Source organism: Lissotriton vulgaris, chromosome 1_1 (assembly GCF_964263255.1).
Source record: "Lissotriton vulgaris chromosome 1_1, aLisVul1.2, whole genome shotgun sequence".
NCBI classification, from domain to species: Eukaryota; Metazoa; Chordata; class Amphibia; order Caudata; family Salamandridae; genus Lissotriton; species Lissotriton vulgaris.
Window position 1 is genome coordinate 1,628,052,922 of NC_141685.1, and position 22,597 is coordinate 1,628,075,518.

Consider the following 22,597-nt stretch of genomic DNA (forward strand, 5'->3'; position numbering starts at 1 on the left):
AAAGCTCTAACCTTCCCATTAAAATTAACTTCTGATTTTTGTTTAGTTTATCTGTGATGTAAGCAAAACATTTTGTCATTTCTGTATATAGTTTGGTGTATACTTGCTTTTGTATTGTTTTGAGGTTCAACTAACAGATATTGCTTAGGCGGGTTTACTCTGTTTCTAGTAGTGATTCAGTGTAGGTCCAAAGTAGCTAAAAGGTTAAGAACCACTTATGGTCCCATTGCATATTAACATGCAGCAACTGGATACTAGAGGACTGTCATAAAGGGCTAAAAACAAATCCTCTGAAGTTCTCAACGAACAAATTCTCTCAATCATGAGTAGGAACATTGAGAGGAAAATGTTACAATGGGAATTTCACAAAATGATTTACAAAAAAGCTATTCCGCAGAAATGTATTGGATCTTAATCCATTCTAGTATTTAAAATTCACAATTAAAAAGTGAATAAGAATCATAAGTAAAAATTTAGGCAGCGACTTTAAGTTTTGCAGAATAGGGTGACATGCTTACCACACCAGGTATATACTCCAGATAACTGATTTGGCTTGACTCCTTGCACAGAAACTATGTGGTGCTCATAGTTGAGCATTACTCGCATCTATAATCAACAGATGAATGTTTCGACTTATAGAGATACTTTTCAAGTAATTTTGTTCTATATAGATCCTGGATGTGCATGTAAAAAAGTTCTACATGTGACTTTAGTGTTATGAGCAATGAACGATGTTGGAAGCATACTAAGAATTCATCTCACACTGCTCCTTACAATACTGGTGGTGTCTTGAAATCTTATTAAATGGAATTCTATTTCTCCTTCTACTTTACCTGAAAATAAGTGTATCTACATACTTTCACAGTGATCATAAATTGCGCATTTATACTATTATTCTTGCCTGAATGCCAGTCTACCAATGATCACCCTGAAAGTTGATAATTCCTCATGTTTACAGTCTGTATCGAGGACTCCTTTAAGTTTATTGGCTTGTTAGATGGTTGTTAAAGAATGGTATTGGACAGAGCATTTGTAGATAACTTGCTGCTTCAGTATATGCCTCCCTCTCCTTTGTACCTCAGTATTCTTCTGTGCCTTGATTCTTTTCCTTCCTTCTAGCCCAAGCTGCTCCGACCTGTGCTGCTAACAGGAGAAGAGTATGTGATGGAAGGACTTCGTGTTTATCTCATACCAGATGGACGGGAAGAGGCATCCGGAGGAAATATTGGAGGACCCCCCCTGCTGCCAGCTGAAGGAGCTATTTTCCTCACATCCTACCGCTGCATCTTCAAGGGAACATCCACTGATCCTCTAGGTAAAAGGCTGTCTGTTTTCTCTTGCTCCTGCATTCTCTTTTCTGGTTTTGGTGTTTTTTCCACCACCATAGGGCTCTGTAGTTGCACGTTTTCAGCATCATATCTTCTTTCAGTTTCTCCTTGTGTGGCCAATATTTCTCTTACATTGTCCATACTGGAAAATGCTTAATTAGCTGTCAATCCCAGTGCCATACATGCTGTTTTTAGTTCTGTATGGCTAAGCCCGCTGCCTTTGGGTGAGAGAACACTAATCAGTTGTATTTTTTCCTGCCTATAACTGTGGGAAAGAAACTGATTTTCACACGCCATAACTTCTTATACTTTGCAGTGACCCGTTCTTTTCCCCTATTATTGTTGCTGGCTTTTCCTCTAGCTTCAGCTTGTAAAGTTCAGGGCTCCCTCCCCAAGAGCTCACAAGTAAACCCTCTTTCCCTTGAGCACACTAACAAGTGTAGGCATTGCAGGACAAGCAGGAAATGGAACTGGATCTAGCAGAAAAAACAGGCGTAGAGAAAAGGTTGGTCTTGAGCAGCTCTGTTCTTGAACGAGCTGAAGTGTCTTGATTGGCGTTGAACATACTGATGACATTGAGAATCGCTGTGTCCGTTTGGGTGACTTTGATAGAGGTTGTGGTGTTGCAAGTGTTGGCGAGTGTAGAGTCGACATGGCACAGACAGAATGTACTGACAGCCAAGGAAAAAATTAGAACGTGTGTCCAATTTTGTGTACCTAAGCATTACACTTGACTCAAGGCTGTCATGGAAACCACAAACAAGTACTCCACAATGGTCCTCACACAAGGGTCCAGGGCTATTATTAACAAATATAACTCATCTTTAACCAAGCCGATTACACCAGCCTTAGAGATATACAAGCATAAAGCACAAGTGGCTGCCCTATATGGGTCTGAACTGTGGGGCACTGATAATATCAAACAATTAACATCTGGTGAGAATACATTTATGAGAAGGATATTGGGACTACCATTAGCAACACCACTGTACCATGTATTGTGATCTAAACATAAAGCTGGTGGAGCATCTTGCAATTTTACGCATGGTGCTTTACTGGATTAGATTATGGACAACTCCGGAGCTGGTGGACTATAGAGAGGGCATTAAGGACATTTTAGAACTTGATAGGCACTAACTTTCCCTTGGCTTAGACGTGTTCAGAAATGGTTTGACAAGCTTGGCCTTCATTCCAATTTGATGGAACAACAATTGCTGGTGCAAAGCGCAAACAAAAAGCTGAAACAAACATATTGGATGCATATCCTTAATGCTCTTCATAGCAATTCCAACCTAGGGAGATTGACTACCAAATTCTTTATTTTGAAACCTAATTCATGTTATGAACAATCCCTTGATATTCAACCACAGCTGGCAAGAATTCTGTATATGAAATTTTGGTATGAAACTCTCCAAATCAAGGCTTATACTGTGAAATGAAAACCACATTGAGAAATGTCTTGCACTCTATGTACCTTGTGCCAAAATGATGATATTGCACACATTCTGTTCTTCTGCCTGGCATATGATAGGACGAGGAAGCAATGGATGCGCCCATTATGTAAAAGGCTAGGGTTCCAGAAGTACCAAGACGCTCATAGAGTAATGAAACCTGATACAACGCTGTATATAATTTTCTGTGTGTGCAAATATTTATTAGTAGTGTGGTTTGCATGTGGTAAGATGGGCTGAAATTGTGATGCTGAAATAAGCAATACTCTTTTTCCACACTGCTGATGATGATTGATGGTGTTGATGTTGAGTCAGCCTTTGGTGAACACGCCAGAACCGAAGCCCTCAGGGGCAACGCTGTTGCCTGAGACATCGATCTTGAATAACTTTGATAATGTCAAGAGTTGTGGTGATGGTGCTTATGTTTCGCATTCAGCCTCCTTTCCTTTCATCTCCCTCTGTGTGAGTCTTTTGTAGCGTTTGCCGCTTTTCAGAGATTGGTTGAGAAGAGGGTTTTTATGTTCTCTCTTTTTCCTCTTTTCTTCAGCTCTCATTTCCTGCAGCATGACTCTTAATCTTATGCTTTCACAGTCCTTCAAGATTATTTTAGACATCTGGCATATCTTGCAGTCTTTTACAGTATGAGCTGCTGAAAGTCATAGCACACACTCTTTGTAAGGTTCTGCTATTGCATTCTTCCTACCACACAAAAGACACTTAACAAAAAGTGAAGGCATTTCTGACAGAAACCTGTCCGAATCATGAAAATAATTCCTTCACTTGCCAGAGTATTAAAGACTTGGAATTAATGTGAGAAAGATGAAATACGCTTGCGGTTTGTAAAAGCTACACTTTGAAATGGGAGAAAATTAAAACGAAGAGTTAACTTAATCATTAGGTTAACTCTTCATTTTATTTTTCTCCCATTTAAAAGCATTCAGAAACATTTTGTTCACATGCGCCAGTATTGAGTTTACAAGGACTTTTATTTAAGATTTTTAAATACCTCGGTTCTTCACCTCTGTGCCCCAGCCTGTGTCATAAAGCTTACTGCACTACTCATTATCATGTAGCCAGATGATCATCGTAAACACAGCCTTCCCTTGGCTTTAAAAAGGAAATGTGACCTGTGCTTATTTTAAAATTAACTAAAGGCTGCGAGCTGCTTTGAAGGTGTCTGCAAGCTACTCATAGCTTGCGACCGACTGGCTGGAGACACCTGATGTAGAATATTCCTGCCTGTCTGCTGAGTAAACTCCTCATCCATGCCTTTGAGTTTGAGGTAAAACCTGCCATTTCCCAAATCATTGATCGAACTGCCTTAGAACAAACAGGCCAGGCTTTTCTGGACTTTTATACTAGTAATAGCCATTTATATACAATATATATCTGGCAAAACCTATTGTGAGGTGTTAGATTTAACCTTGGAAATCCCTAAACGACAAAAAGAAACATGATGAAAAAAGGGCCGAATTGGTTAAAAGTGGATCTGGTTGAAAAATAGGATACAGCAAGTTCCATCTCCCAACAATCACTAGACTGGCAGTTTGCTTCACAGCCTCCGTTCTTTTTAAAGTAGTGAAGAACAATTGTGAATTAATAGAAGTGTAATTTACTATTGGAATAATTGACAACTGTGGAGGAGGGAGTGTTAGTGACTTCAATGAAGATACTTTTAGTGATAAACTAAGATTTATGTAAGATTTCCTTCTGCATCGTAGGACTTACACTGATGGTCCTAAAAGTTAGGAGCAGTGAAAAAGACACCATTTAGTTTGGTTGCTGACAATCAGAGCCTTCTCTAAAGAGATTCTTCACAGCAACTTGGCCAAATAAAGTGTCCGCTTTTGAATCCTCATCTAAGGAGCGGGGATTAGGAAAGTGTGGCTGGTCTTCCAGATGGCTGCCTTACTTTTCTATGTTACCGGGACATTTCTTAAACAGACTTTGGTAGGAGCCTTTCTTCATGTAGAAAGAGCTCTAGGGTTCTTAGAAAGGTGCTAATAGGCTAACTGATAACAAACGGCAATACACAAGATTTTCCATCTGGCATGCCAGTAAGGAGCTAACCATAACTGGCAAAGTATTCCTTTGGTCCTGTCAAGATAAATGTCTCCATGATCAACAGAGGGAAAGGACTTCTCTGCCAAAGATGAGCGAGTACTGACATTTCTGAAAAATACAGTAGAGATGAGATTAAATTAATTTGAAAGTAATATAAAACTTTCGGGAAGAAAGCTGAGTGTGTCCTTGAAGCCACTCTGTTGCAATGAAATATTGTGTAAGATTCTATTGCACAAAGAGCTTAAAGCTTACTAACTATCCTGGCCACTGTAATAGCAACTACAAAAGCTACCTCACACGTAACGTGTATGTGTGGCCTCAGAAAGGAGAACCCTGAAGATTGCCGGTTGGACGTAATCGGTGAGGGCTCTGCAGCAAGGGTGGCCACTAATATGGAATGAGACCCTCTAGCACAACTGTTGGACTTTACAAATAGCGGTTCAGGGGCTGCCATTCATCGGACCTGGCAGTAGCCCCAAGTAATATCAGATTAGAGACGGATGCAGCGAGATGAAACATTGAGGCAGAGGGGCAGCTGGCAACGAGCGAGACCAAGAAATACCCCGACCGGGCTGCTACGGTCTCCCCTGTTCCAAAGACAATCGCACCACTGGACAGAAGACGGTAACAAACATGGGAGACGGAGCAGGGCTGGTAGGAGGAACTGTACACTCCAGTAGGAGGCCCCGGGAACGACAGAGTGAAGGGCCCCCTTCTGTTTGTGGCCACCGGCTGGCGCCGGCAGCCAAACTAGGAAGCATTGCTGGTGGGTACATGAGAGGCGAGGGGCAAGGGTCTACTCACCGGGTCCTGGGATTGGGGACCTTAGACGCGCTGACTTTGGAAACGGCGACGCGCGGAATCGGCAGACTTGGTTGCCTGACCTTAAAATGGCGGCTCCTCAGGATGCAAACGGAGGGTGGGAGGCAGCCCACATTGCTCATTTTCACGGCGACAACGGAATCACAGAGCAGGGAGCTACATGGCCTAATTTCCTTTTGGTGACTCACAGAATAACGAATTGGTGGGGTGTAGAGGAATACTCTTGCCTACTGCAGAGACCAGAAGAGATAAACTGTGCCGGCACCGCGGGGAAGGCAGATCGCCATGCTTATGCTCCTCTGCTAGTTCCACAAGTATATGGTCCTGTAGGCACTAACTAAGTCAAAGTCATGGAGCGCCTATTGCTAAGTAACCAATTTTAAGGCTAGCCCCGACACTGATTCACAGACAGCACTCAAGGAAAGGTGGAGGATCTCAACATCTACTATCGCCATATACTATTTCCATCTTTATACCTCCGAACAAAAATCAGGCAAACAGCGTCTTGGACTATATCATGCCATCTGCAATGAGGGGAGTAGCCCCCGTGGAGAGCCCAGACGACAAAATGACGCTTACTAGGAAAGACCTCCTGGTGTCCTTAAGGGACTTTAAACGCGAACTGAGGGAAGATCTGAAGTCGTATATGAACACATCATTGGAAAACCTACGTGTTAACCTTCAAGGCAAGCTCACCTCCCCCCAACATGATGCTGACTCGGTGGGCACTCGTACCATGGATCTTGAAACTAAAACACAAGACCTAGAACAACGTCTCAACAGGGTGGAGGCGTTAGCAATACACTTCCGGCTGCAACTCCAGACATCACTTCTGAAATCCGAAGATCTAGAGAAGTGTTCCAGAAGGGAGAACATTTGCATTCACATTTTGGAGGAGGGGGCGGAATGATCGGATCTATAGGCCTTTATAGTGGGTCTATTCTCAGAGCTACAGGGGCCTACGGGACTCAAAGTTAAAATAGACAGAGCACATAGAGTGTGCCCGCCGAACTCTGGAGGGTATAAGAGACCAAGAGAAGTCCTAATTAAACTGCACTCATTCAAGGTGAAAGAAGCAGTTCTCCAGGCAGCCCAACGAGCAGGAGAGGTGGCCTTCCAAGGCTTCACCTGTGCACTGTTTCAGGATTTCGCCCCTGCTACACTAGCCTGCCAACAGCAATTCCGTCCAATCACAGATAAACTGAGAAAAGACGCTATCAAATATCGTTGGACATATCCATTTGGCATTGCTTTCATATTAAAGGACAGATCTTATTAAGCGAGCACACTCAAGGAAGCAGCAAATATCCTGAACATATCGGCACCGGAGACCCTGGACAAGGGAAGAGAAGAGGGTGAAGACCCAAATCGAGTGAAAGAGACATCCAAACCGGAACACTGGCGCACCCAGAGACGCCTGCGCCAACAGCAGAAATGGTGACGCATCTGGGGAAGCAGCGAGTCACTACCTGGGCCATAAAGAGAATGCTGGGTGAAGGAAATTTGACCCACTGGGACCTCCTGGTGACACATGACGGCTCACTCCGAAGAGGCTTTGGCGGATCCACCCCAATAGATACTCTGGGAGAGCAACGTTACCTAGTTACTGTTCCCAGGTTCAAATTGGTTTGTTGGTTTACTTTATCTTTTTTGCCCCATTTTCTTAACTGAGGAGGTACAGGCACTCCAAAACAAGGCCAACAGTTACAGGGACATCGGGGGAAGGGATCGACCTGCCATGGATCAAGGGGGAGAGATGGGGAAACCATATGGGTATCTAGGGTTTCTCAAGGTGTTAATAAGGGGAAGCACAGTAGGTTGTTAAGTTTCAATGGTAGTTACATCATTAGCATGGAACACTAAGGGTCTTAACTCCCCATCCCAAAGACACAAGTTATGGAAGTACCTATTAGACCAAAGACATGACGTAGTAGATTTACAAGGGACACACTTGAAACTCTGACTATAGACTACACCACAGAGCATATCCGATTATTTACCAGTCGTCAGCATCTACAAAACACAATGGGGTTGCCCTGCTCTTTCATTCCTCGCTAAAGTTTCAGCCGACAGGACACAAGTCTGACAGGAAGTGGAGACTAATTTGGTCAGAGAGCAAATCCATGGCAGAATGTGCACTGTTGCCTCTCTATACGCACCCAATAGTAGTCCAGGACAGTTTCTGAGCTCTACACTAACAATGCTGCGAGGATTTGCTGAGGGGGATAAAGTGGTGATGGGGGACTTTAAAAAATAAATATATTTTTAGTAATTTCACAGTGTCAAAGGTCACATGCATTGTCCATTCAACATTTTGAATATTTGTACAATGTTTTACCGCCATAATAGAGGGTAGAGTAGTTACAATCATGGGATGTCCATCTGTCGCTCTCCAGTGCGCTGCATTTCCATTTCCACTGAGGGGAATACATACAGGTTGCCACTGTATATATTCCACTGGCCCCATTTCCTGTACCATTTTTGCGGACACCCTCTTGATTTAAATACCTTGTTTTCTGCAATCATGCATTTATCAAACTCTCTTAACCACAGTCGGGGAGAAGGCTTCCCCGCCGCCCCACCCCCCCACCCATATGCAATCTCGCGTTTGACTAAGGTGTAGCCCAATGTGGTCAATTGTTGTTCCACCTCCGTGAGGTCAGTCGGCACCCACATGTTAAGAAGACCTAGTCTCGGCATAAGGGTTCGCTCTTTTCCCAGGGCATTCTGGATGTGAGTTGTGGCCCCCTCCCATATTGGTCACACCTTTGGGCAATCTCAAATTGTGTGATAGAAGGTTGCATTTTGCTGGCAGCCCCTGAGGCAGAGCAAGTCTGCTCTTGAGCCTATCTTTGCCATGGTAACCCCGGTCAGGTAAGATCTTGGTAACATTTTGAGTTGTATTAACCGAAAACGAAGGGTGATGGCTGCTTCCCTAAGGGATGTTAGTGCTGTTTCCCATTCCTCCTCGTCAATGGGCCCTAGATCTGCCTGCCATCTGTCTCGAAGTTTGTGAAAGGAGTCAGGTAAGTTGTTACATAGTTTTTTGTAAGTCAATGATATGACTTTAGTGAGCAGCGGTCTTCCGACAGGGGTGACACTGGTATCTCATTCATGTCAGGAAAGGCTGTGTTGAAGGCGTGTCTAATTTGAGGTATCTAAACACCTCTCCATGGGCCATGTCATATTTGTCTCTCAATTCCTTAAACTTAAGGATCGAGCCCTTTTTGATCAGATCTCCAATAGTGGAAATTGCTATGATATCCCACTTGTCAAAACTAGGCTGGTGACCCAGAAGTCCCAATTTTTGAGTATACCACAGTGGCGTGGCTTTTGTGAGGACATTTGACCATCCAAGACGGGAGTTCGCCTGGCGCCGGAGTGTAATGGTATGAGCTATCGGGCCGAAATATCGCCCCTTGTGAGCCTTTGAGTACAGCGCCCCCAAGTACCCCTGTATATATCTGTATATATGAAGTTGTTTGCACTGTATATATCTTTCACTGTTTTAAGCACTAAACACAATTGTCACTCAATTGCACCGCACCACTTATGCTGACAGTCCACCCATGTACTGTATGACATCATAGAACTACGTAATTCTGATAAAAAGATACAGTACAAACCAGTTGATCATATGACTTATTTGCTAAAGTATTATGTGTGTACAGGAGAGCTTCTGCCCTATATTGCATGTACTAGCATTGTCAAAAGTATTTTTTTTTTTTACCCAACAGAACAATTTTTTGCTTAACCATTAAATACCCAGGTTCTGAGGGACACAAGGTTACCCCTTCTTCTTTAACTCTCCAAACGGTATGCCACTCAAACGCCATGGAGGCATCAAGAGATAACACCACTGCGTCTTCCTATATAAACTCTTGGCGCGCGAGCACATTGTGAAGACGCTGTATATTAAGCGCTGTACTCCTCCTTGTCATGAAGCCAGATTGGTCTGGTTGGACCAGTGCGGAAATAACCATGACCAATTGTGAGGCAAGTAGTTTCGTGAGGATTTTAGCTATGTTAATTAATGAAATTGGCTGGTATGAGCCGCAGTTATCACCAGGCTTCCCCGGCTTACGAATCACAACTATAGATGCTAGGTGTTGATCTTCCGGCAGGATCCCTGTCTCATAACTCTCATTGTGCAGGCCCGCAAGTGAGGGGCTACCTGGAGGGCAACCATTTTTAGAAATTCAATGGTTGTCCCATTGGGCCCCATCACCTTCCCCGACTGGATGTGACTTATGGCCTGCAGGATCTCGTCGTCACGTTCTCTTCAAGGGCATCTCTATCAGTGTCAGAGAGCGTCGGTAAGTCACTATCTGAGGGAAATTGGCTGGAGTCTTCCGCCGTATACGTAATGGAGGGGGAGTAGATTTGCTCCAGTTGGTCCGCGAAGGCTTCTGTTACGACCATTGGGTGTGTGATTTGTGTTCCATCTCTAAGAGTCAACCTGGGCACCCACCACTCGCCCTGATCCCTCTTCTCTAACCAGGCCAAGATGTTACCTGCCCTATCCCCCAGTTCATATATCCAATGCTGAGTGCGGTGGAGTTTGGCCATCATTTGTTTTCTTCGCCATAATCTTATATTCCTCCTGTTTAAGCGTGAGGCGGTGTATAGCTTCCGCTGAAGGCACATTGATACTTTCGCCCTCCAACTGCTGAAGTTAGCTTTCTAATTGGACTAGCGGCTGCTGCCTTTTGTTAGTATATCGCACCTTGAGGGACAGGGCCTGTCCCTTTAAGACTGCCTTAAAGGCTTCCCATATGGTTTGTGCCGAGTCTACTGACCCCACGTTCTCTTAGAAATAGTTGATGGTGTGTGTAAATAGTTCCTCTTTAAAAGCAGGGATTTTTTAGCAGCCAGGGGCTGAGGGTTATCGTGGCCCGCGGAAGATAGTTGAAATTTGTGAGTTCAACCCTCACTGAGGAGTGATCTTAAACACCCCTCGGCAGGGCGTGGGGATTGCGGAAGTGGCAAATAGAAGCCGAATGTGTGTTAGGAAGTAGTCAATGTGGGATGAGCTCTTGTGTGTGTTAGAAAAGTAGGTGTATTGGGCTCCATCCAACTGTAGCATACGCCACACACGTCAGTCAGTCCCAGAGCTGTGATGAACTCTTCCATCAATGCACTGGGTCTTGTCCTTGGCCGTTGTGGATACCTATCCCTCTGATCATCCATGGTCATGTTAACACCCCCCCCCCCCCCTTCGCCCCCCCGGATCAGGGTGCCCACAGGAAGGTCTACTAGTATCTTGCCCAGGTCTACCAGTGCCTCCTTAGCCAGTGCTGGCGGGAGGTATATTGAAACAACATTCAGCGCTCTCCCCTCCCACTGTTCCTCTAGGACCGCAAATCTGCCCCCTGGGTCCACCTGCGCTTCACCATGAGTGCCAGGTTCTTTTTAACAAGTACACCTGTCCCACGACATCCCGAAGTGTATTCAGCATGGATCAGTAATTTATAACCCCACCGTGCAAGGGCTTTACATTTGTTCCCCACCATATGGGTCTCCTGTAATAACACCATGTTCGAGGCATATGAGCTGTAGATTACACACTATGCATAGATGGCCACCTAGTGTTAGGCCCGGATGTTTGCAGTTTGTTTTGTTGTAGAAAAGTCTTTCGGAGTCACAGGATAGGGGACTCCTCCTTAGGATGATACTGCGCATGGGCATCGGCTCCATCCCCAGATTGTTTTTTTCGGCCACCGGGCTCGGATGTGTTTCTAGTGCTCCATGTTGGAACCGATTTCCTTCGGCACGCAATCCTCACCAAACTACAAAACTTAGTTTCGAACGCTTTCCAGTTGACTCTAATCTTCAAACATCAAGAATCTCCATCCGATCATCGTCGATGACCTTCGGGCCTACCCAGTCCGCAACTCCAGCTCATGGAAAGGACGCCATTTAAGAAGTGTCCTCAATGTGGGTCGAAGTTTCCCCAAACCGACCTGCATTTGGTGTGTAACCTCTGTCTCTCTCCGGAGCACGAGGCGAAAGACTGTTCAGCTTGTGCCTCTTTCCGCTCCAAAAAGACTATCCGGGACCGAAGAGCGACAAGAACAATGGCTCAAAGATCTTCAGCTCAGATTCCGGACGACATCTTCGAAGAGGGTGTCAATGTCCCTGAACAGCACAACGTCAACAGCAGCTCCGAAGCAGACGATTCTGAAGTCGAGGACATCACTCCAGCGCAGCGGGTCGTAAGTAAGACCATCGACCCGACCCCTCCTCGGCACAGAAGGCCCGGTCACACCCTCGCCTTCCAGCTCGGGTGCACACCGGCAAACTGCTTCTACTGCCCCACCTTCGGGCCCGGCTAAGAAGCTAACCAAGCCTTTAGGCGACTCCAGCTCGAGTTGACCTTCACACGGTGCCTGCGCGCACACACCAGCACCGAAAACCAGACCAGAACCAAGCAAGACCGCTTCGGATTCCAAGACTCCACCGGAACCGAAAAATTCATTGGATCTGAAAAAGTAATCGGATCCAAAAACAATACCGGAACGGAAAAAACTCTCGGAACCGAGGAAAGCTTCAGAGCCGAAAAAGAAGTCTGCCTCCCCAGTGAAAGACATTGCTAAAAAGCCAAAACAAGCAGCCTCAGTGCACAAGACTTCCTCCGCACCGAAAGATCCATCCCCTGTAGCGGATTGATCCTACCCAGACCCGGGTCAAAAGACTTTGGCCAAGGACCCAGTCACTGGACACCTAGTTTTGGCTCCAAAGGAGCGACCACTGGACACACCAGCTCCAGCTCCGCATTCCAAGATGAAGGACATGGCTACCTTGCACTTAAAACTACCTTCCCCTTCTCTTTCACCTGTACCATCACCACCACCACAGCATTCACCAGCAACCCCTATCACAATCTGATATAGCTCTGATGACATGGTCCAACAACTCCCACAGGATCCCCAGACCACTGGGACAAATATACCACCCCAGATATCCCAAATGTCCTTCAGGATGACATTTATCCCTCAAGGCCTTCCCCACCATAAGACACTACTGGGTTTAAGGAGTTAATTCACAGGGCTGCACATTATCATGGGGTAGACATTTATACAGACCCTGTTGAGGAAGACTTCCTAATGGATACATTTGATAATGCACAAAGGTCGTCCTCCATCTTGCCCATGCTTAAAGGAGTGCTTAAGCATGCTCCCGAAGTCTTCAAAGACCCAGTCCGAACTCGAGTCAACCCTCGGATAGAGAAAAAATATAAGGCTGCTCCATCTGACCCAGCTTATATTAAAGGCCCAGTACCTCTAGACTCACTGGTAGTTTCCAACGCACGCAAAAGGGCAAACTTCCAAACATCGGGTGAGGCTGCACCACCAGATAAAGAGTCTATGCTACTTGATGCATCAGCCAAAAGAACAGCATCTCAAGCAGCAAACATGTGGCGTATCGCCAATACACAGGCACTGCTTGCCAGGTATGACAGGGCACATTACGATGAGCTAGAGTCACTAATGAGGCACTTCCCTGACAAGTACAAGGATAGAGCAAACAAGCTCATCCAGGAAGGGAAGAACATCACAAACACCTCCATTAGGTGCACCCTTGATGCAGGAGACACAGCCTCTAGGGCAGTTAACACCAGCGTATTGCTACGCAGACACGCCTGGCTGCGCATATCAGGGTTCAAACCCGAGGTACAAAGTGCCATTCTTAACCAACCCTTTGACCAACAACATCTATTTGGACCAGAGGTAGATGTATCATTAGAGAAAATGAAAAAATATACAGACACCGCCAAATCTATGGGAGCCCTGCAGTCGCAGGCTCCCAGACGTTTATTTTGTCGTTTAAACTATCGAGGTGCCACCAGGGGATATACTTCAGACACAACTTCCACATCATACAAAGCCCCTACACAGTCTACCTACAGTAAAGGCTACCAAAGGGGTGGGTACAGGGGTAACAAAAATAATAACTCAAGCTCTGCCTCTACCCCTGCTCAATGACTCCCTTCCCCTTCCCCCGCCTCATTCCACTCCTGTCGGGGGAAGACTTCGACAGTACCTGCCAGCATGGGAAACATCACATCAGACAGGTGGGGACTCCAAATAATTCAATCAGGTTATTTTCTGGAGCGAACATCTACCCCCCCTCCCCCCAAACATACCACCCAAGCAACGTCCAATGTCACAGGAACATTTAACACTGCTCAGACAGGAGGTAATATCCCTCCTGCAGAAAAATGCAATAGAAATAGTTCCAGAGCATCAGAAAAACAAAGTAGTATACTCCCTATATTTCCAAATACCAAAAAAGGACGGATCTCTAAGACCCATCCTAGACCTCAGACCTCTAAACATTAACATCTGAAAGAGACACGTTAGTGATAGATTCCTTACCGTAGAATATCCCCAGGCGTCAGACTGGATCCGGAAATTTTTGCGTAGCAATACCCCTGCGCGCTGGTAGGCGTCGTCTGCGGCTCCGCGTCCGTCGTCGGCGTCGTGAGCGCCGGGATGACGTCATCGGAGTATATAGACGGCGCCCATGCGCGCTGACGTCAGTTCTTCTTTTTTCCGCGCCAGCTAGCGCAGATCCGGAAGAAGCTCTACCCCCAGTCACTTTTTGACTGAAAACTTTTTTGATCTTTTTGATCCTCTAGTTAGTCGATTCTCGACTATCGGTGCCAGGGATGCCCGGGTTCAAGCCTTGCTCGAAGTGCGGCCGACTCATGTCGGTCACGGACCCCCATCGCCGGTGCCTGAAGTGCTTAGGCCTCGACCACGACGATCGAACCTGCTCCGACTGCCGGGCCCTGACGTCGAAGGCTAGGCGGGAGCGGTCCCGCAAGCGTCTCGAGCTGAGGCAGTCGGCCCCGCGCCGCTCCAGGTCCCGGTCCCGGTCCCACGGGAGGTCGAGGGACAGGTCGCGAGGTCGGAGTCATCGACGTTCCGGGAGTGGACACCGATCGTCTGGTTCCAAGTCCTCAGGTAAGAGGCATGAGAGGTCGGAGCGACACCATCGATCCTCCGACCCGCCCCGTCGCTCGCACGATGCGACCGGGGATTCGGGCGACACCGCCCACGCGGCTCCGCGGGAGTCGCAAGCGTCGCCGCCTGCCCCACACCTTCGGGTCCCTGGGCACGGCGCGTCGCAGGAGGAGGTCGAGAGGTACCTCATGGCCATGAGGGCCCTCCCTCCTCAGTCGGTTCCCGTGGCGCCTTCGGGCTGATCGGCTCCGTCTGGAGGTCCTTCCGGGTCGGGCGCTTCGGCCCCGACGACGTCGGGTGCTTCGGCCCCGGCGCCGCTGGCGACTTCGGTCCCGGCGCCGCGCGACCTCGCTGGATCCGGCTCCGGATCCGGGACCTCGCCGGTCGACCCTACGACCTCGCTGGCGACGTCCCTTCAGGTGTCGTCCCCGGCAGCCGAAGTGGTTGCCGACCCCAATGCTTCCTACGGTCCTACTCAGGTGTCGGAGGGGCGCCGCTGGGCGCCGATTCCGTCGGCCTTCGGAGAGTTCTATCTCCACGAGGAGGCCCTGGCTGTTAATCCTGGTCTCCAGGAGCCGGGTGACGAGGAGCAATGGGAGGGGTCCGAGGACCCTCTGGCACGTGCTTGCCAGTCTCATCAGGACTGGACATATGAGCTTGGGGAGGCCAGTGGTATTGACACCTCGCCAGACACTGGATTTACGTCGCCCCCGACTGTGGCTTCGGAGGCGGGTTCTGCTTACAGTGTAGTGTTGACGAAGGCAGCTAAGGCCCTAAACCTTGAGCTCCCCGTCGTGGCCGTGAGGACTAATCTCCTCACTGAGGTCCTCAAACAGCAGTCCGGCTCCGCGGAGCCCCTCCTGCCGTTCAACGAGGCCTTGTGTGACGTTCTTCTGGGCACTTGGTCCAAGCCCGCCACAGGCCCCCCTGTGGATAGGAACGTGGCCAGACGCTACCGCCCGGCACCGGGCGACCCTTGCTTTTTGTCCACCCACCCCACCCCCGAGAGCCTGGTCATCCAGGCCTCCAACTCCCAGACCGCATTCCCGTCGGCCCCGCCCGACAGGGAATCCAAGAGATATGAGCAGTTCGGGAAGAAGGTCTTCTCGTCTGTGAGCCTAGGGCTCCGGTCAGTGAACACCAACTGTCTCTTGGGCCGCTACACCCACACTCTGTGGGACACGGTTGCGGAGGTGCTGCCACAATGCCCTGAGGAGGTCAGGGCTAAACTCAGCCAAACCCTTGCGGACGGCCGAGATGCGGCACGCTTTTCTATCCGGTGTGGGCTGGATACCACGGACTCACTGGGCAGGGCGATGGCAACGACGGTGGCGGTTCGACGCCACGCCTGGTTGAGGTCCGCCAACTTCTAGGCCGATGTCCAGGCCACCCTCCTGGACATGCCGTTTGATGGCCGTCGCCTCTTCGGCGACAAGGCAGACCATGCGCTGGAACGTTTCAAGGACTCCAGGGCCACGGCCAAGTCCTTGGGCCTTACGGCCCCACGCCAGCAATCGGGTGCCTTTCGCTCCTTTCGTGGCCACGGAAGGGGCGCCCCACCACGGACCGTCAGCCACGCGCCGCAGAATGTTCAGCAACGCGGTGGCGGCCGTGGGAACCGCCGTGGCGGTGGTCGGGGCCAGCGGCGAGGCCAGTCCACACCTCCCTCAGCAGCCCCCGCCTCAAAACCTTCCTAGTCCGAGTTTTCAGGCCCATGTGACGCCTGTGGGAGGCAGGGTTCGCCATCACCTCTCCCACTGGCATACAGTCACTTCGGACAGGTGGGTGTTGCAAATTGTCCGAAGGGGTTTCTCCCTCCCCTTCGAGTCTTCCCCTCCATCCATGCCACCTCAATACCACCGTGTGTCGGGGGATCACTTGCAACTTCTGCAAGAGGAGGTTTCGGCCCTCTTGGCCAAGAGGGCCATCGAGCGCGTTCCTGGGCCAGAAGTAGGACGTGGCTGTTACTCCCACTACTTTCTGGTACCCAAGAAGGGCAAAGGGGGCCTGCGCCCTATCTTGGATCTGCGGAACGTCAACGGCTCCCTCCGGACGGAGAAGTTCAAGATGCTCACTTTGGCTCAGGTCCTGGCTGCCCTGGACCCAGGAGACTGGATGGTAGCGTTGGACTTGCAGGACGCCTATTTCCACATCCCCGTCCTGCCGGCCCACCGGCGTTACCTACGGTTCATGGTAGGCCAAGAGCACTTTCAGTTTACCGTGCTCCCCTTCGGCCTTGCCAGCGCCCCACGGGTGTTCACAAAGGTGATGGCGGTGGTCGCAGCCCATCTGCGCAGGCAAGGGGTGTCAGTCTTCCCCTACCTCGACGACTGGTTGTTGAAGGCGGGCTCGCCCCAGACAGTCGTCACCCACCTCCAGACTACGGCCGACCTCCTGCACTTGCTGGGGTTTTCCATCAATGTGCCGAAGTCACACCTGTGTCCCTCTCAGAAGCTCCTTTTCATCGGAGCGGTTCTCGACTCGGCGCAGTTTCGGGTTTACCCACCCGAGCAGCGGGTTCGGGATATTCAGGCTCTGATTCCTGTCTTCAGGCCGTTATCCCGGGTCTCGGTCAGGTTGACGCTGCGGCTTCTGGGACTGATGGCCTCCTGCATCCTTCTGGTGCGTCACGCCAGGTGGCGGATGCGGGCTCTGCAGTGGGACCTGAAGTTTCAGTGGGCCCAGCATCAGGGCAACCTGTCCGATCATGTCCTGATCTCGGAGGGCACTGCGAAGCAACTGCAGTGGTGGCTCACGGACCGCGACTGGGTCAGTGGCAGACCCCTCTCTCTACCCCAGCCGGAGCACGTAGTTGTGACGGACGCGTCCCTCCAGGGCTGGGGAGGCCACATGGGAGAGGCGGAGATCAGAGGCCTCTGGTCTCCGGCGGAGTCCCGGCTCCACATCAACCTTCTGGAGCTGCGGGCGATTCGTCTTGCACTGAAGGCATTCCTCCCCTCTGTCAGGGGGAGCGTGGTGCAAGTGTTCACCGACAACACCACCGCCATGTGGTACTGCAACAAACAGGGCGGTGTGGGGTCGTGGACCCTTTGCCAGGAGGCTCTGCGCCTCTGGCAGTGGCTGGAACATCAGGGCGTGACCCTGGTGGTTCAACACCTGGCAGGCTCTCTGAATGCCAGGGCGGACGAACTCAGCCGCCGGTGCATGATGGATCACGAATGGCGTCTGAACTCGGACGTGGCGCAAGGTCTCTTTCAATGAGAAATAGTGTAATCCCTATGCACTCGGTTGTCTCAATTTTTGACAGAGCGAATTCTATAGGTAGTTCTGGCGCGTGAACGTCACACGGAGTCTGGCCGTGCCTTGTAATATTCCAGAGATGATGGGGATAGAGTCAACGATCCTCAAGTTGACGCGCTCAATTAAACATGAAACAATGTTGTTTCTTTCACGAATATTCCTTTAATCCAAAAGTCTTTATCACTTCAACCAATTAATTCATTGGTCATTCAATGTTCATATGTATATTGCTTTGCATACATAATGTCATCATTATATCGCCATTCACAAAATTATCATCACCCAATGCATTTCGGGTCGTAATCCGTGACCCTTCGTCAGGGGTCTGTAAATAAGGGATAAGACAGGACCATCGTTAGGAGCTACCACAACTCTCTAATGTTTAAGAAAGTTAGCCGAGAACGGAAACCAGAACGTTAAAGAAATAGTGAAAAGGTGAAGTCGTGAAAAGTTCAACTGTCAACAGTAATTAAACCGTGCAAGCGAAAACTAAAAAATGAAAGGATGAACCACCACGTGCTCTTAACGACTGCAGCTACTACGTGCATGCGTTCAACACCAACACCCGTCATTCACAATCATGCAAAACTTACGAAAAAGCGGCAGACGCCGTCACCTCAGTGAACGCGATGTGTCTCGGTCAATGGCGAGATACGCGGTGAGCGTTTTAAAACAAAGTCATGTGATCGGGAAGGTATACCAATGAGTGCACAGGAAGGAAAAAGCCAATGGGGGACCAGGATACAATGCACGAAGGAAAACACCTCGTCATGTGATCAGAGTGTGTAGGCTTCAAATAAGGAAGCTGAAAGTTACTGTAAAAAGAAAACAATGGCTAATGTAAACAGATTGAAAACAGTATCGATATGCACAAATGTAACAGGATATGTACAAAACGGACTTAGTAGGTCAAAAACAGCCATGCTGGTAAAGTTTATAAGAAACATGAATGTTCCACACGATCATTCATCCCAAAGGGATGTGTCGAGTTCAGTTTTTTGATCCAGTGAAATTCTGAACGTAATCGTTGTTTTAATGGATCCACGTCAGGGCGTTGTGGGAGAATTTCCAGAACCGTGAATTTTAATTGGGAAATCTGGTGTCTGGCTTGATTCCAATGATTAGCTAAGGATGATTTCAAATTGGCTTGACGGATATTACTTTTGTGTTCAGTAATGCGAATCTTTAGTTTGCGTTCGGTTTGGCCGACGTAAACTTTCCCACATGGGCATTTGATGGCGTAAATGCAGTTGTTGGTATCGCAAGTGCTTGTGTGTTTCAATACAATGGGATAGCCTTTAGAAGGATGGGTGAAAGTTTTCCCTGGCATTACATTGTTGCAGTGCACGCAATTCATACATTTCAACATTCCCCTCCAATTGGGGTTGACCTCTTTGTGTGTTTTTAATAATTCTTTCAAATTTTTCGATCTTTGAAACGCGAATGTCACATTGTCACTGTAAAGATCTTTGAGGTCTGGTTCAGATTGGATGAGGTGCCAATGTTTGTTGACGATTCCTTTGATTTTGTTGGATTCTGTAGAGAATTTTAATACACATACTGTTTTTCTCTCATTGATTTTGCTTTGAGGTTGTAATAATGATTTCCTTTCCAATTTGTTGACTTTTTCCAACGCTTTTGCTATGATCTCTTCAGGATATCCTCTTTCTTGATACCTTGTTGCTTGTTCAGTCAAAGCGATTTGCAAATCGTTGTCGTTGGAAGTAATGCGTTTCAACCTAATGAATTGCGACGTGGGTAGGTGTTTCTTCAAAGAGTCTGGGTGAAAACTTTGAAAGAGCAGGCTGGTGTTCTTGTCAGTTGGTTTTTTAAAGACTTTAGTGTGAATTGTATTGTCCTGCATGGTTACTTGTACATCCAAAAAAGAGATAGATTCTTTTTCAATATTGTGGGTGAACTTTATGCGAGCATTCTTAGTATTGAGCACATGGATGTTTTTCTCTAATTGTTCTTTTGAGCCTTGCCATATGACAAAGATGTCATCTATATAACGTTTGAAAGTGGTGAGTCCATCCATCCAATCAGAATTTTTGAGAATGTGATCTGTTTCGAATTTCTGCATAAAGATATTTGCATATGAGGGGGCCCCCCCAAAACCCATGGATGTACCGTTACATTGGTTAAAAAATTGACCTTGCCATTCAAAGTAACTATGATATAGAGCGAATTGCATGAGCTCTAAAATAAACACTCTTTGAAATTCTTCCAGATCGCTGTTCAAAAGGCTCCATTCTAGGGCTTCAATGCCCTCATTGTGAGGAATCGAGGTGTATAAGGCAGTGACATCGATGGTGCATAACCAGTACACTAAATCTTTTTGTAGTGATATTGAACTCAATAAGTTCAAGAAAGTGGTAGTGTCCCTGATGTAAGTTTCACTTCTCTGAACAATGGGTTGAAGAAATTTGTCAACGAATTTGCCAATTGGTTCTGAAATTGACCCACAGGCGGAGACAATGGGTCTGAAGGGCGGATTCACTGGATTTTTGTGGATTTTCGGCAACATGTATAGTTGCGGTCTCCTTGGAAATTTCATCGAAAAATATGTGTGAGTTTTCTTGTTGATCCAATTCATATTAAGGGCGTGATCAATTAAAGTTTGTAGAGTTTGTTGGTATTCTCTCGTGGGATCACTGTCCAGTGGAAGATAGATATCTTGATTGTTGACATGGGAATTAACACTGTTCATGTAGAAAGATGTGTCCATTACAATCAATGCACCCCCTTTGTCTGCTTTCTGAAAGGTAAGTTTTTCATCTAAACTCAAGTTCTTGAGAGTGTTCCATTCTTTCGGTGTTAGATTGAATTTCTTGGGTTTGTTGAATGGTATTTTTTGGACATCCATGGTCACAGACCTTTCGAAGGCATCAATGGTTTTATGTGAAAATGGTGCGCAGAAAGAACTCTGTGGTTTAAAATCTTTATCCCAGGTGTCGTTTAGTGGTTGTTGTTCCTGCGAGTCTTTAAAGAAATACTTCAATTTTAGAGTCCTGAAAAACTTGAAGAGTGCGATTTCAGTTTCAGCTTCATTAGACCTGTAGGTTGGTACAAACGTAGTGCCTTTACTCAAGAGATTGGTTTGAGCCTTGGTAAGTTGTTTAGAAGAGATGTTGATAATTAGGTTATTTTCGACAGTTGGCTCCGTGTCCTTTTTGCTATCTCTTCCTCGGTTTCTTTTGCTCCTTCTTGTGGCGGGGCGTTTGCTGCCGGGCTCACATCTAAAAAAGCCGGTTGGTTTGGACCTGATTTACTGGTGGATGGTTTCGTAGATTTATCCGTTTTATCTACAGGTGGTCTTGTTTGTAGGATTTCAGAATCTGAGACGACACTTTCCTGAGATGAGGTGGTGGCTGTTTTTTGGGTTGTTTGTTGGGGTTGCCATTTTTTCTGGTTGTATATTTCAGCCCAAGTGTAGACCTCTTCTAGTTTATAGTCTAACGTGTCTCGTCGGTATTTCCTCACTTTTCTTTCATTGACTTCTTTTGCGTAACGTTCTAATTTATTATTGATGTCTTCAAGAGTTTTATCTAGGTCTGGGATTGTGTTCATTTGTGTCTTTAATGTATTGAGCTCTTCCTCAATTTCAGTTAAAGCTTTCGACAATTCTTCCACTATTAATAGAATTAGATCTAATGAACATTTGTTCAAAATTTGGTACCATTTTTCGATAAATTTTTTATTGTTTTTGCACAGCATGGGTTTAAGAGCTATTCTAAGTCCTCGCGGTATTCTTTGATTCTTGTGATAATGTATGAGGGTGGTTGCATGCAACCTTTGATTGATTTCCTTCTTGCTGATATATTCAAATTGTTTAAGCAATTGGGCTGTTGTGGTTTTTTGTGGAGCAAATTTGATGGTCTCCTGAATTAACCCGTATATCTCTTTTGCGGCTTCCGCCGAATAGACAAGAGTCTCTGCTTTGTTCGTAGTGAGTAATGCTATGTCGTCGAGTTGCATTTTTATCCAAGTGGTGCAACAGGGATAGGGTAGACTATGAAAATCAATGAGAAATAGTGTAATCCCTATGCACTCGGTTGTCTCAATTTTTGACAGAGCGAATTCTATAGGTAGTTCTGGCGCGTGAACGTCACACGGAGTCTGGCCGTGCCTTGTAATATTCCAGAGATGATGGGGATAGAGTCAACGATCCTCAAGTTGACGCGCTCAATTAAACATGAAACAATGTTGTTTCTTTCACGAATATTCCTTTAATCCAAAAGTCTTTATCACTTCAACCAATTAATTCATTGGTCATTCAATGTTCATATGTATATTGCTTTGCATACATAATGTCATCATTATATCGCCATTCACAAAATTATCATCACCCAATGCATTTCGGGTCGTAATCCGTGACCCTTCGTCAGGGGTCTGTAAATAAGGGATAAGACAGGACCATCGTTAGGAGCTACCACAACTCTCTAATGTTTAAGAAAGTTAGCCGAGAACGGAAACCAGAACGTTAAAGAAATAGTGAAAAGGTGAAGTCGTGAAAAGTTCAACTGTCAACAGTAATTAAACCGTGCAAGCGAAAACTAAAAAATGAAAGGATGAACCACCACGTGCTCTTAACGACTGCAGCTACTACGTGCATGCGTTCAACACCAACACCCGTCATTCACAATCATGCAAAACTTACGAAAAAGCGGCAGACGCCGTCACCTCAGTGAACGCGATGTGT

At 47.1% G+C, this 22,597-nt stretch overlaps 1 protein-coding gene across 8 annotated transcripts in view; it reads left to right on the forward strand.

Moving 5' to 3' along the window:
• SBF1 (SET binding factor 1) overlaps positions 1-22,597 on the forward strand; it is a 1,591,024-nt gene that overhangs the window by 879,957 nt on the left and 688,470 nt on the right. For all 8 annotated transcript variants that reach the window (XM_086918836.1, XM_086918839.1, XM_086918838.1 and 5 more), the window contains exon 22: positions 1,120-1,315. In XM_086918836.1, the coding sequence (XP_086774962.1) occupies positions 1,120-1,315 (196 nt within the window). The remainder of the gene's footprint in view (positions 1-1,119; positions 1,316-22,597) is intronic.